This window comes from Crinia signifera, chromosome 5 (assembly GCF_055691185.1).
Source record: "Crinia signifera chromosome 5, ASM5569118v1, whole genome shotgun sequence".
Classification (NCBI taxonomy): Eukaryota; Metazoa; Chordata; class Amphibia; order Anura; family Myobatrachidae; genus Crinia; species Crinia signifera.
In genome coordinates, this window is record NC_139221.1 from 92,177,193 (window position 1) to 92,192,704 (window position 15,512).

Sequence of the window (15,512 nt, forward strand, 5' to 3'; positions counted from 1 at the left end):
TGCGCTGCTGTACTAGTGTAGTATCGTCCATCGGCTTCTCCCTGGGTAATCGGAGAAAGCCGCACCGGACGCCCACTACACGTGCGCCGTTGCACTGGTCTGGTGTCGGGTCCCAGTGGAATCGCTAGCAGTGTGTGCTACCGCGATCTACACCCGGTCAGCACTCTGGTGCGCGCTGCCAAAAAATTCACAAATCAAAATACATTCAGTGGGGAGGGGAGTTGGGGATTTAGACACACTACGTGTGTATGGGCGACGCGCGTGTCGCTACCAGCTTCATCAGGAAGTCCTGGTAGCGACACGCGCGTCGACCATACACACGTAGTGTGACCAAATATTGTGTTTGACATGCCGTCTGCCATGATGTATGGTCCGTGTGCATTGATGCCTGGAGCCGTGCTGGGAACCGTGAGGGGACGCAGAGTGGTGGGCGAAATAAAAAACAAACAAAAAAACCCATACAAATAAATGGGCATCCACGAATTCCAAGTTCCCATTCATTTTTGTGTTTTTTTTTTTTAGCTCTGCGCCTGGCTCTCCGCAAACCCCTCCCTGCCCGGCTCCCTCCGCCTGCAGCTCATTTGGGAGTTGCATGTGATAAATCGAATGCGATTTATCACATGCAAAACTTTGCAAATCAAGTGCCTAATCGTACCTGAGCCCTCATGGGGAGGTGCCAGGGCAGTCTGGTCCAAAGGACAAGTCAGCCTAATTATATGGGGGGCTTAAGGGCCAGATGCACCAAGCTTTGTCTGATAAGGAACATGTAGCAAATGATAACAGTACCAATAACAAACTGATAAGATGACTAGATTAGAACCTCTACTCCTAAAATGTGCAGGAGCCTCCACTGTGCTGCCACTCCTTGACAGGTGACACCAAGGGCAGACCACACCCCATTGGGACGCTACTGTCGCTCATTGTTGCAGAACAAATATTGCAAAGAATAAAACCAGTCACTGCCTCATACAAAGTTTGCATTGGGTATTGTTCAATGCACTATTGGGCAACTACAAATAGCCCAAAACCGTTCACATTATAGGAAATTTGCCTGTCCATTAAGGATCACTAGACTGTGGCTATTAAAATAGAACAGGTAAAATCATTCATTTTTGTTAGTTTTGTGCTAGGATATAGATTTCCATAGTATTTTAAGTATGGAAATAAAATGAACAATCAGTAACAGATACTGAACGGATTAGATAGTCTGTATAGCAGTTCTCCAGCCAGTGACGGCGGGATAATCACACGTTGCTGTGTATAAGTTCTTACAGCAATTTATGTGAAGAGTCCAATGACCGTAACGAACAGCACAATGTAAGCTGGTGTTTAGAGGTTCTGGCCGCTGTCTTGTAAGGCCGTGCTGAGGAAATGCCACGTCAAGTGTTTTTGGAACACTCGTTCAGGTGTAGATTAATGGATTGCACCTAAACACAGCTGGTTATAGCCTCCATTCTCTTTTGCTAACATTAGCCAGCATATTATAAATGCTGTATGGTCTTTTCAGCATAACATGCAGTTCTTCCAATGCCCATTAGATGTCACTGTGCTTGTTCAAAATGTATTTGGAACGAATAACAATGGCTGGAGAGGATATCAAGAAGTGACAAATAAAAGTAACCCTTTTCTTTTTATTTTGCAGAATGGCCAAGAAATATAAAATGAAATTAATTTACAAGAAGACCTTTCGGGATTTTTTTGAAGAGAAGGTTAAAGACGAGGAGCAGAAAATGTTGCTGAAAAAAATGCAGTCTTTGGAGGTGATTTGTAAGCTCTGTTTAATGGCTGAGGAGATTGCAATCCAGCATAGTGTGTCATTAGAGAAGTAAGGCACATGTGGAAAAATAACCCCAGCAATACATAGAAATGAAAGCAGTGAGTGGCCTCGCTGCATAAGGAAATGTTTTCTCATTAATTCTCAGTATTGTGCCTGTGGGGAAACCAAATCACATCAGAATGACATTACTGCTAGTTCTGAGGGGATTCTGTACTCTCTATAGACATTATCTGCATGTTTGCTGCTATAGAGACAGAATTCTAAAGGTAATTATTCTACTTTGCATGTAATTTATATAATAACAGTACCTATATCATGACTGTAGACTGTATTCTATTAATATAAACTTTTCTAGGACAGTACAGATGAGATTCACTTAACAGAACTGATGAGTCATTTGCTAATGAGAAGTTTTAAGAATTAATTGTAAAACTTGGATGGGTATATTTATAATGTATATTCTCTTCACCCACCTCTCACCATATTACTGAAATATGGCTTTTCCCATTCTCGCTGCTACTGTTCCTTAGCTCTGGCTGTAGTGTTTCAGAGCAGAAGAGCAGGCATTCCCAACCTTGGTCATCAAAGCATATTAACAGGCTTCAGCACAGATGGTTAAGTAAAAAAAAAAAGTTGAGGTACTAAATAAATCACCTATGCCCAAGCATGGACATCACTAAAACCTGCACTGCCTTCAAGACCGAGGCTTTGATTGCCTGCAGTAGGGAGCGGGATGTTCCAAAATTGTGCAGGGGTTTTGAAAATGCTTAATAACTTTGCCCCTTTATAGCCAGTGGCTGAATCCACCTAGGGTGCAGCAGCCTTAAACTTTTAAAATGTAATCCCTGGACACGTTTCACATCTCAAATAGGGCCTTATTCTAGTTCACTCTTTCTGACAAAATCATTCTTAGATGGACAAAACCATGTGCACTGCAGGGGGGCAGATGTAAAAAGTGCAGAGAGAATTAGATTTGGGTGAGTTATTTTGGTTTCCGTGCAGGGTAATTACTGGCTGCTTTATTTTTACACTGCAATATAGATCTCACTTTGAAGTAAAACCCCACCCAAATTTAATTCTCTCTGCACAAGTAACATCTGCCCCACCTGCAGTGCACATGGTTTTGTCCATCTAGGAAAGATTTTGTCAGTAAGAGTGAACTAGAATAAGGCCGATAGTGCCTGACTCACCTTTACCGAATAAAATGTTCTTTTACGTGATTGCATATAGTACACAACAGTGCTATCATATTTAATCATCATAACAGGGAGCGTCCTAGAATAATCTATTTTGTATTTTTAGAAGATTATATAGTTCTGTAGTTTAGTCAATCTTTACATGCAGTGTTATTGACAATCATAGGCAGTAATAATCGGCAAATGTAATGGCACAATTATTTAAGCAATTTTGACTGTCCTTTTCTCATAACTGGTTTATGGATTCAGGTATTGGCTTTTCCAATGAATGACTGATATTTTTTTTTTTACATTTGTAGCAATATTACAGTACTTTTTGAGTCTTCATAATTGTCCCATTGAGTGCAGGTTGCTTAATATTAAACTATATCTTGTTTCAGTTTTGTGTGTGTATGTATATTTTATATGTATATTTTATATATCTAGTGTTATGCAAAAACAGAGCTAACCCTCACTTAGTGAGTACCAGTAAATTAAATATTAAATCAATATAGTGAACAGTTCAAACACTCCAGATCTATACAGTGGCAGCAGAAGTTTTCAGGTTGGCCTATTTTTCCATAGGGCAATGAGAATGTTTAGAAGATGGTAAAACTACAGTGACTATCCTTTAAAAGTTCCTTTATATGTGCGTGATGATAATTACGAGAATTTTTGCATGTAGTGGTATCTTTCACTTGTTGTGTGTCCTTTTTATTCTTCCGCGTTTCCCATCAGCAGGGTACATTCAAGCATGGGGGAAAGTTTCAGGAGTAGTGTATTATCAACTCAAAAAAAAAAATAAAAAAAAAAAAAAAATATATATATATATATATATATATATATATATATATATATATATGTGCCATATTCCTCACTTAAAAGTGCTATTGTAATATTGAGCAGTGGGTGAACGATGCCACCAGGCTGTAGGAACCTGCTGTGTGGTCCATGATGTGCCTTATTTTGGAATGTTGCTAATGATGACAGTCCTTTACGGACGGAAATGTTGAGTACATCTTCATTTACTCTATGATGCATATGTAATTCTAAATACACAGCTAATTTTAATTGCATTTATAAAACTAGAGAGTGCGTCCATTTTTTTCTATATACCGGTACATGGACTTCACCAAGTTCTGGATGTCACCCTAGCAGTTGCTCATTGTTGGATGGAGTGCGATCTTGTCTTTTACACCAAATTCCACACTTGGAAAAGGTTGAATAAACCGAAACGTCGCTTTGAGACCAGCGTGCCTGACATCCATTTGTTGCTAAGTCCTACGAGTGCCGGTGACCCCCCTGTTCTTGTCAATAAAGTGCCAAATTCCACACTTAAAAGTGCTATTGTAATGTTGAGGAGTGGGTGAACTACACCACCTTGTGGTTGTTAATATTCATTGCACTCAGTGATGACCCTGTGATTAAAAAGGTTAAAGAAAATGTAGGGAAATAAATAGGAATATTTATGTCCAGCTGAGCATCCCATCAGGTATCCTCCAGGGACCCTTAAAACCAAAAAAGACTCCCAGCAAGGGAAGAGCTCATAGCATGATATTGTTTATCAAAAATACATTTTATTTAAAACAATACACCTATAATAGACAGTAACAATATAAAAAAAAAATGGACCTGTACAATAGCATAAGAAGGGTAAATATGTACCTCTCCATCCCCGCTGGCATATAATCAGATAAGCGATATCTTTTTATGCTATTGTATTGGTCCATTTTTTAAATATTGTTACTATCTATTATATGTGTATTGTTTTAAATTATAGGTACTCACATTTAAGGAACTTTTAAGGATTGTTACAGACTTTGTGAAAACATTGAAGGAGCAGTAATTCTCAGGGCAGGCTATACAGTATGTCTGTAGTATTCGTTTCTGAGTGGTAAGAGTTTTGATGTAACTTGTTCTGTATTCTTTTATGTTGTAGCAATACCCTTCTGCTTCAAACTCCAGTTTAATCTCCAAAAAGGATGAAGATTATGAACATGCTAGAAAACTTGAGGAGAGTGGCAAGGCTAGGCTGCCATTGGTATGTATGTTCCTGTTACTACTTCTATAAGTTAGAGTCCTGATGCCAGGCTACGATGAGCACTAAATAACAACCCTCATTTACTACACGGGGTAGTATTACAGGTGGTGTATACGGTCTGCCAGTTAACCAAAAACTGCAATGGCAGCATTTGGGCCAAACACAATTGTAAAATAACAATACAATTCAGGTTCTATTATTCTAGCATGTTCTGCTAAATATTTTTTCCCATTTGGAACAGCTCTACAAATGTAATCATTTCAAATATTTTCCTTTCTCTTCAGGGGACGTTAAGCAAATCTGAATGGGACGCAACAAGTAAGTAAATTCCTAAGTAATCTTTTTTTTATGCTGAAATTTAAATAATGCAATCATTTATTTTAAAATCAATACAGTTCAAGCAAGTGTTAAACATGAGTATTTTGTGCATGTGTTTACCGATGTTAATGGCTACAGATCTAGGTATATAAATAGTGAGTCCAGCAGTATAAAGGTAGTAAAGTATCTTTGGATACTTGGAGGTTGGTACACTGCGCTCACCGTGGTTCAATGTTTTTGCCAGGCTCTGCTATGCCTTAAGGGTTTCCCGATCCATTTTGGTTCATATACGGTAGGTTGGGTGGGCTTTAGCGCTGTCTGTGTGTGAAATATTCCCTTCGATTAGGAGAAAAAGTTTGCGTGGTGGTTTGTGTGCATAAGGTTTGTGTTTTTGTGCATAACACTAAAGTTGCTCTTACAACCCTGACTTACATTTAAGACGGAGGAGAGAAAGGACATAGGCCACCAAGCCTATGTGATTATAAAGGAGTTATTTTGAATTGCCTTAAGGCTCCTTTCCACTCCGGACATATAATAAGGGACAGTACTTTATCCCAGAATAATATTATTTTCACTGCACATCACTCAGAGACACTGTAGATCCCAGAACAAGTTAAGGGACCTACGGGAGTTTAAAAGAATCCCCTAAAAGATCACCTGAACCCCTGTCGGGGAATCTCCCTGAAGTGACACGGCACTGAAAATTCTCCATTTGGGAGACCCCAAAGAGGTGTATTAAAACACCAATTAAGCCCACACATTTACCTATCCATTGATTATAATTAATTTGCAAAAAATAAAACACTACTTTTAAACACCAACTTTTTATCTGTTTTTCTTTCCACACATACCAACACACAAACCACCACGCAAACTTTTTCTCCTAATCTAAGGGAATATACACACACAGGCAGCGCTAAAGCCCACCCACCCAACCTACCGTATCTTTGGACTATGACAGATGCGCCCCCCTTCAGCTACCATCTATATTCCATGTGTGACATGAGTGCACTGTCGTATTCTGTGTAGTTCTGCTAATGTCAGACATATTTGTTTGCTAAAAGGGTCTTGGTCACGACGCAGATGATTAAGCAGTTGATAATCATTTTGCTGATAATTACAATTATCCTGTGCCTAAATTAAATGTTAGCGAAGAAGAAGCATTCAGCAAACTTAGTTATGTCCTCATTCATCTTTGCTGCAGTTATGCCAAGTAGCCCCTCCTGGCACCTCCGGTCACGTGAGAATAGGATGCATAAGGAGGCTGCGCTGGTTAAATGTTGACACTTTTATATTGTGTGTGACTGACTCTGTATGGAGCAGATAATTCCTTGTATTGAAAACTGCAGCAGCTACGTACTTTGAGGCAAAGCAGCAAGCTGTATGCCGAAGAAAGGCAGTGAGGTTTTTTTAACCCTTTGAGGCTCAAAAGCCCTAGTGCTAGCAGCAGATCCAACGGTGAGCCACTTTAAAAGAAGAACATTATCATCGTTCAACATTCAATGTAGACCATTTTTTTAATACCCCAAAAAAAATGAGAATTAATTTTAACATTGAAACCAGACAGTTTAGATACAATAAATTGGGATGTAAAGGGTTAAAAATATTAAATAAACATTTTATTTTGGAACTAGTTTTGTTAGCTCAATTTTAAGTAACACTTGTAGTATTTTTTTTTTTTTTTTTAAGAAATAAATCTTTTTTTCCCTCTCTTTTAGGTATATATTTATTATTTGCATTTGAAAAACAGACTTGACTGCATTCAACAATTTGAAAATTTGCCATCATCTTTTCAATTTCAAAAAGTGTTTGTTTTACATTCATAACAAAAAAATATAGTTTACTTATTTGAAGAATAGGATATACTTGTCTCCAGTGCATATACTTTTTTTTTTTTTTTTAAACAATATTGTTTTTCATTTAAACACACATGCAAAATCTAAATAAATGTCTGAAGTGTGTTTAGAATGTCTACAATAATTCTCATTTACAATGTCTGTTTTATTTTGTGGGTGTGGGGGTGTGTGTGTGTGTGTGTGTGTGTGTGTGTGTGTGGGGGGGGGGGGGGGAGATAAGAAATTTAAGCTGTATATGATATGTAATTCGGCAATCCCATCTCTGTGTTAGGAGTCATAGTGGCAGATCTGTACGGTTTTGCCTTTTTAATCTTGTCTAACATGAATGTTCAGCGTTCATCTTAAAATAGTTCTCACGCATATTGAGTGATGACGATCAGACTGCCATTTCATTGTCCTTAAGTGATCAGCGTTTTCTTGAGAAAGCTGAATTGTTGCTATGGCTACACAATAGGTGATGTCTAAATTTAGAACATCAAAGTAAGAAGAAAAAAAAGTGCAAAAGGTACTTATTTACACTATTTACAACATAATAGTATCACAACAACTCTATTGCCATTAAATAAAATAAAGACAATCCAGGTCCTCCACATACTGTATCAGTTAAAAATCACAAAAAAATTAATCTTCCAGTGAGAACAGATGGAACAAGCTATTCCTATATAACAATGTTGTATACAGCTAAACTGTCTTTTTAAAAGGAAGAAGGGAAAGCACAGTGATTAGGATGGTAATCCTTTGTCTATTAACAGCCATTATACAATTTTTTTTATATTTTCTTAAAATATTTGATAGACGTAAGCATTCCAAACCTGAATGTACCCACGTTTTCACAAATCATTCCCCAGTTACAATAATGTGTCCTATGTATAGGACATTAGGTATATTGGCCTAATTCAGACCTGATCAATAGGCTGCGAATCTTCGGAGGCCAGTGATCAGTTAGCCACCTTCCCACCAGAGTGAAATCCCACCCCCTGTGCATGCCCACCCCACCCTACCATGTGTGTAGCAGCTGAGTAGCCTAGTCAACAAATTCAAAAGGAAGGATGGCGATGGAGATCTGGATACACAAGGAATTCTCTATTTGTTTAGAATCCTCCATAAGCTGATACTCACGTTGGGATTGACACACGCAAAATATGGAGAAACAAAACAATGTCTAGTCTATACTGTATATGTTTGATAACAGGGTATCATGTAAGATGAGGCTGTGGGCACCTTGATGCATGTCCTCACTCACGAGCGGAAGAGGAGATCTGTAAATAAAGGTAACTTAACATGCATCAGAATCACAACTTGTGTTCAAGGATAATGGGGGGGGGGGGGGGGAGATAGGTTGCGGGCGAAAGGGATGGGTCTGCACACTACTAAAGGTTTCTTCATGGATTTTGAAGAGTGATCCACCTGATTTTATTTTTATGGTGGGGGTGCTATCTTAAACAACCTTGTATACATGGAAGAAAAAATGGGGTTGCAGAGATCGATGCGCACCTGGATATATACGTATTGGTATATCACTTAAATATTAAGAAAAAATGACCCTTGCGTTTTTCTTTTATTTCATGAAACTCTGGATCATATAGCATTAGACATGGTGAAATAAAGAGGTTAAAAAGACACAGTTACTGACAACATAAATTTGTGTGAAGGGTTAAGTAGGAAAATTAGTGCAAAAAATAGTATTTAAAATGTCGAGCCCTGTTCTGCCGTATGCAAGACTGATGGAGAGAGATAGGCTCTAATTAGTTTGGTGCTTCTAGATATATGGCTATTACTATAGCTCTATTTGCTGGCACAGAGCCCAGACTACTCTCTGCAGGGGGAGCAAGTTGTTATTCCAATATTGTAACACTCAATGGTGATACAGTGTTAACAATTTCTTTTTATAAAAGAGGTTTAGCTGTATACACAGGAGTATATTGAAGTGTGTATTCTTGTGAATGATGACACACTTGCATTTTTTAGATACATTGATTTTAACCACAGTAGTCCTTACACTGTATTATTGGGTAATACTTTGTTGCAAATAAACCAGTGTAAATACAGGCAGTAACTGGCTTAGATTGCTCAGTGTACTTTTTTTTAGTAATCACTTTTTCACCCTGCTTTCAAGAGGTGAGTGGTTATGCAGGAGTATTTGTAAGTACTTGAATAATTATTGCAGTTTGCTAATTCACAATCACTAATCACTCCCCTCTATCCCTTCATGGGGATTTTGGTGTCTAAATAGACAATCTGTCTTAAGGCTAAGAATCTGAGTCCTATGGACACATCCCCTGTTACAATCGGTTATAGACATATATTTACAATCATTTTTATATATTTAAATAGAAATACGGCATTTGTCAGGGCTCTACACGTGTTTCCCCTGTCTAAGCAGGCTTTTTCAAGGAAGCCAGGAAAAAGCCTTGCTTAGACAGGGGAAACACGTGTCGGAATCTGTAGAGCCCTGACAAATGCCGTATTTCTATTTAAATATATAAAAATGATTGAACTTGCAGCAGAATATGGTGGCTCCACAACAAACCCAGATTCAGATGTTATGGGAGGAGCAATAACATCTGGTCCAGATAATACCCGGCAGGGAACAGGATCTGGCTGTGCAACCTCAAACTCAGATTGAGATGCTGCTTGAGGGGCAACAAGCCTAGTTTCAGCTGTTGCACGATGAGGTAAAAGTGAGCCAGAGCAGTAAAGGCTACTGAAGCTCACTACAGCTGATGATATAGAGCAGTGGTTCCCAACCCTGGTCCTCAAGTACCCCCAACAGTGCACGTTTTCCAGGTCTCCACACAGAATCACAATTGACAAAATTAGCTGCACCTGTGGATCTTTTAAAATGTGCCTGAATAATGAATGCAGCTGCTGGGTAACCTGGAAAATGTGCACTGTTGGGAGGGGGGGGGGGGTGACCAAGGGTTGGGAACCTCTGATAGAGGCATTCCTTTGTACATTTGAGCTCACAGCCACATGGTTGGCATGGCCTGTGGAGGGAAGCGGTACATCTGTCAGAATGAACTTGGGTCTACAGTCATTAGGTCGACCCCACTAGGTCGACTGGCAGGAAGGTCGACCTGACTTAAGGTCGACATGGGCCAAGGTCGACATGACTTAAGGTCGAATTTGCATAAAGGTCGACATGAGGAAGGTCGACTGGTCATAAGGTCGACATGGGTTTTTCACTGTTTTCTATCCGAATGTCGACACAGTCGACATGGACACAGTTGGCAATGAGAATCGGACCCTCGCATTGCTCGGTTCGCTCGCAATGCTTCGGGCACGGTGCCTCGCTGCGCTCGGCACACTATTTTATTCTCCCACCACGCCCTAGTGGATGGTAGGGCATGAAATACCGCCTGTCGGCACATGTCGGCTCCAAAAACAGTGAAAAAACCCATGTCGACCTTATGACCAGTCGACCTTCCTCATGTCGACCTTTATGCAAATTCGACCTTAAGTCATGTCGACCTTGGCCCATGTCGACCTTAAGTCAGGTCGACCTTCCTGCCAGTCGACCTAGTGGGGTCGACCTAATGACTGTAGACCTAAGTTCATTCTAATAGATAGATTTTTATTCTATACAGTAATAAATGTACATCAGCTCTATCCTATGCATGTCAGACTATATTTAATAACTAAAAAAAAAAAAAAAAAAATCCACCCCAAAAGATATCTATATTTGATTAAATAGATATATTTGAATCCAAGAAAGGATTTATAATTAAAATTAATTTTTAATTTTATTGTATGCACTCCTAATAATACAGACTCCTTCTAAGCGAAGAGTTAGAAATATGTATTCATATGTATTTGAAGAGATATATATGTATTTTTTAATGCTAGTACGGATTACCCCAAAAAATTAAGCTGCTGTAAATAAAGTATGAATGATCTCTGAGAAAATCTAATATTAAAAAATCGAAAGTTAAATATGTAATGCAGGTCATCGGCTATTGTATCTAATATAAATCATGCACATAAAACTTATGCGCTCTGTAAAAATAAACAGAGTAGTAAGGGCATATATACACCATTGCCCTTACTTAAAATGGCGATTAAGAACTCTGTCCTGATACTGGGATAAAGCGGTGAACAGTCCAGACGTAATAAATAAACAAAGCATAAGAAACATAATACCCGGAAACGGGACTGCAATAGGTGGAACACGATAACAACATGAATGACCCGCATGACGCTATGCGGAAGTGCGCGACCACTAAGCAGATCCAATGATAACTACTGAAATCTGAATGCAATGGAATGGAAGCGCGCGGCGGTGACACGCGCCGCATACACGCCGAGACACTGGGGTATAAATACACCCAAAGGAGCAGCATGTACTTTATGCACGATATACTCTCTCTCTCTCTCTGAGGAAGCCGCCGACGCTCACAGCAGGCGGGGAAACGCGTTAGAGACTTACCTCCATTTCTCCTGATCACTGAAGATTTTGGCACTCTGTACTGAGGAGACCTGCAGTTTCATTTCTACAGCCACTGGTGTCACGAACTCCGGATATAGTTGCACCCAATATGGAAATTCAGTTCTAGCAACTGGGAGGCATCAGAGACTGCAAACCTGCCACAGGTCTCCAAAGGTATATACCTAATTTTTTGTACCTAATCTTTTTTTGTCTGGCCAGGCAACGTATATAACCCATTCTGGTGGTATGCTGATAACTTCTGCATGATACAATCTTACTAATAACATCTTAGTAAAACTACATCAGTTTGAGTATATGGACTTTCTGGATCTAACCTTACAAAATTTTTAAACTAATCCACTAACCTGCATTACTAATTAGCAGAGGCACTTACTAATTCATGTTATTGTGTGTGATTGGTGCTATTCATATATTTTACATATATTTTATATATTCATTTTTTACTTTTTTTGTGGATGTATATTATGTCCTAATTTTATATCGGTTGTGGCCACATACCTTATGTACATTTATTACTGTATAGAATAAAAATCTATTTAATATTAGTGTTTCCCATTGCGCAGTTTTTTCTTTTTCTTTGTTTGTTTCTACTGGGATTATTGAGCAGTCCCACTAAACAGCAGCATTAGTGGAAACACTGGTAATATATTTAGGGTTTTAATTGCGTCCAGATTGCTTAGCTCTGGTCTTTTCTTTCTTTCTTGTTCATTCTAATAGATGACTGCTTCCCCTGTGGAGGAATGGTCTGATAACGGGAGGCATAGCAAACGTATGTGGATATGCTTGTGGCCTTAAAAAGGCTATACTGGACAGGATTGAAGTGATGGGGCACATGAATTAAATGACTGGGGCCTGGTTGTAGCTGGATAAAAACTCTGCAGTGAGGATTGTGGAGATAGTCGCGCTGGACCAGGTTATGTGGGAAAATAGGAAGAGGTGTGACTGCGCTGTATTAAAGTATATTTAGAAAGGGATATTTGTATATATAAATAAAAATTTGATCATGTGTGTGAAAAATTTGAAAAAATTTAATAACACAATTGAGCCACAATAAAAAGCATATAATGCGACCAGACAATGAGAATAAAATAATATAATAGTCACCCACAAATTGGCCAGAGGTAAGTCCGTATAGAAATGGATCGTTCGGTTTTTCTACTTTTTTGGAATACTCGATGTTTGGGGATCGATATGTTAGAGATTTAGGCCTTGTTTGTAATCCACTTTTTTGTATTCCTCTTGTATAGGGATATTGCCTCCAAAAAACGACTTGTAAGTCCTCATCCATTGTATCAGGCTTTTTAGGAGGTGACGTGCCTCCAGATAGACGATTCGCCTCACAGTGGAGATGGAGGTAGCAAAGTATCCTTTAGGTGTTCACTCCAGATTGGGAAGGTGGATGTCCAAACAAGGCAAAAAAAGTGGGGTGCAGATATTAAAAAGGGTGTCTGGATAGCGGGCTAAAACCTACGCGTTTCGCTGCTATCTGCAGCTTTTTCAGAGGACTTTTTCAGTGCAGCAGTGGGCCTTTTGTGGCTGACCCCCAGACATTTGAGGAGTTGGCAGTGGTGATTGTGAGGCACCTGACACTGGGAAAGCTGACTAAAGCCAGGTCAGGATATGTGCCAATACCGAAGCCCAGAACTCGGGTCCTGTGTTTAAACCAAAGGCTCTGCCTCCCTTAGTGTGCTTTGAGTGCGGTGAGCCTGGTCATGTGCGCCAGGACTGCTGGAAACGAGAGACGATGGATTGTGGTATGGGTAAAATGGTATGGCCATTGGTCAGCATGACTGCTGTGGGTGTATCCCCCTGTTCTGGGTGCTGGTACAGATGGAAGGCCAGGAGATCTGGGCACTGATGGATACCTGCAGTGAGCTCAAGATTGTCGCTGCCAACATGGTTCATCCAGGGGCTGACAAGATCTAGCCTCCTGTCAGGTTGTTGTACATCCATGGCGATGTGGAGGAGTGCCAGGGGACAGAGACTAGCAAAGTTTAGCATCCGGAGAGATGCTGCCAGTCCTGAACCAGCTCAAGAGACTGGGCCTGGTTCACTTGCAAAAGCAAATTTTCTCTCTAATTTAAAAAAAAATAATGTGCACTGCACGGGGGTAGACATAACACGTGCAGAGAAAGTTAGATTTTGGTGCTGCTTTTACCGCAAATTGATATCTATACTGCAGTGTAAAAATAAAGCAGCCAGTATTTTTGCTGCAGAGAATCCAAATAACTCACCCAAATCTAATTCTCTCTGTACATGTTACATTAGCCCCACCGGCGGTGCACATGGTTTTGTCCATTAGAGAATTTGCTTTTGGAAGTGAACCAGAATCAGGCCCAGAGTCTGAGGCTCACTGGAACCCAGTTTGTGAGATGATATCACTGCAGGACTTTGGGAGAGATCATCGCAATAACAGCATTTATTTAGCTACATAAAACATAATTACTTCCAATATTTCCTTCTGTTATTCTAACAGAGAGGAATTCAATTGTTAGCGTGCCAACAGCTAGCGTCCAATTGAGCTATTTAATTGTTGCTCCTTTCTGGCAGATCGGCTACCATAATTTTTGCTTAAAAAATCAAAATGTGCCTCATTTGGCTGCTCAAGCAGGACTTTTTGCATTGCCTCCAATAGTTCAGTAGGGTTTAGCTGGTTTACGTGGCTAAACCGGACCATAATGAACAAGATCATCATCAAGTGAATATCGACCTACAGTCTCCCGTCACATTAGATGGAACATGGGGTGGTAATAAACAATTGAATTCCCCCTTTGAGCCTATGATATTTTTTGTATTCTTCATGTAACAATCAGAATACTGTATGATAACACAATTTCAGTAATGCAGAGCTAAAACCTGACCAAATTGACCTTTGATAAATTTGCTATATGTGGTTACCTCAGAAACTTAAGGCCCTCACACACTAGAACGATTTTTTGTCCGATTTCCGACCGATCGTCCGATATATCGGCCGATTTTTACAGATAATCGACAATAACCGGCCGATTATTTCCGATTATCGATGTAAATCGGCCGATCAGTCGGAAATCGGACAATCTGCCAAAAAATCGTTCTAGTATGTGGGGGCCTTAAGATGCTTCTTTACCATAGATACATTAAGTTCCTTGATAAAAGTTACTGAGTACGGTTTCTGAGGTTTTCACATCTCTACCTCCAAATTGTCAATTGCTAAGGACAACAACTCAGACCTACACAACTTTCTAAAAAGTTAGTTACCTCTTAAATAGTTCATCTATTAAATGAAGAACTACACAATTGTATGGTATTAAGCTAAAACAATGGCTTAAAAAGACTAGTATTAACTATTGGTACTAGATTTTAATGTATAAATAGCCATTATTTTAGTTTCATTTGGGTCTTTATCCATAAAATAAAAATAAAAAAACTACATGTTGAGATGGCAGTGAGAGGCCAGCTGCAATAGACGGGCCAAAGCATTTCACGGTCATCAACATTGTATATTTTCTCCTGCACCCCATAAAGATGAGACTGAAAGGTTAGTTCTATTTGGTAAAGAAAGAGCAGCAAAAGCTGTTTAGCGCGCTGGTCTTGGTTGTTTTGCTCAGGGTGAGCTGCTGCAACAAGGGATTAGTCAGATCCCTGGTAAAGCTTACAAAGAAAAAAGGAGGACAGTTGCAGCGCTCTCAAATTTTAATGAGTTGATTTCTCAATGTAAATAACACATAAATATACAATACATATGAAAAATAATAATAAAAATTGCGCAAATAATTACATTTATAGGTAAATGAATATCTTTTAAAACCAGCAAGTGGACCAATTGTGTAAGAAATATATATAACCTGCTCTGGTTGATAACCACTCGAAAACGGGCACTGGAGTCCAAAATAGAGTCCCAATTTGTAATCCCAAAGGT

General features: G+C 39.4%; 2 protein-coding genes across 7 annotated transcripts in view; both read left to right on the forward strand.

The window, feature by feature from the left end:
- RNMT (RNA guanine-7 methyltransferase) overlaps window positions 1–7,323 on the forward strand; it is a 46,258-nt gene extending 38,935 nt beyond the window's left edge. For 3 of the 6 annotated variants that reach the window (XM_083187691.1, XM_083187689.1, XM_083187688.1), the window contains exons 10-13: window positions 1,643–1,760; window positions 4,892–4,993; window positions 5,278–5,311; window positions 7,030–7,322. In XM_083187691.1, the coding sequence (XP_083043817.1) occupies window positions 1,643–1,760; window positions 4,892–4,993; window positions 5,278–5,311; window positions 7,030–7,067 (292 nt within the window). In that variant the 3' untranslated portion in view covers window positions 7,068–7,322. Of the gene's footprint in view, window positions 1–1,642; window positions 1,761–4,891; window positions 4,994–5,277; window positions 5,312–7,029 lie in introns of all 6 variants that reach the window. The other 3 variants (XM_083187692.1, XM_083187693.1, XM_083187694.1) reach the window with 1 other exon arrangement.
- The window catches only part of MC5R (melanocortin 5 receptor), a 977,289-nt gene that overhangs the window by 349,277 nt on the left and 612,500 nt on the right, over window positions 1–15,512 (forward strand). The gene's annotated exons all lie outside the window — the stretch shown is intronic.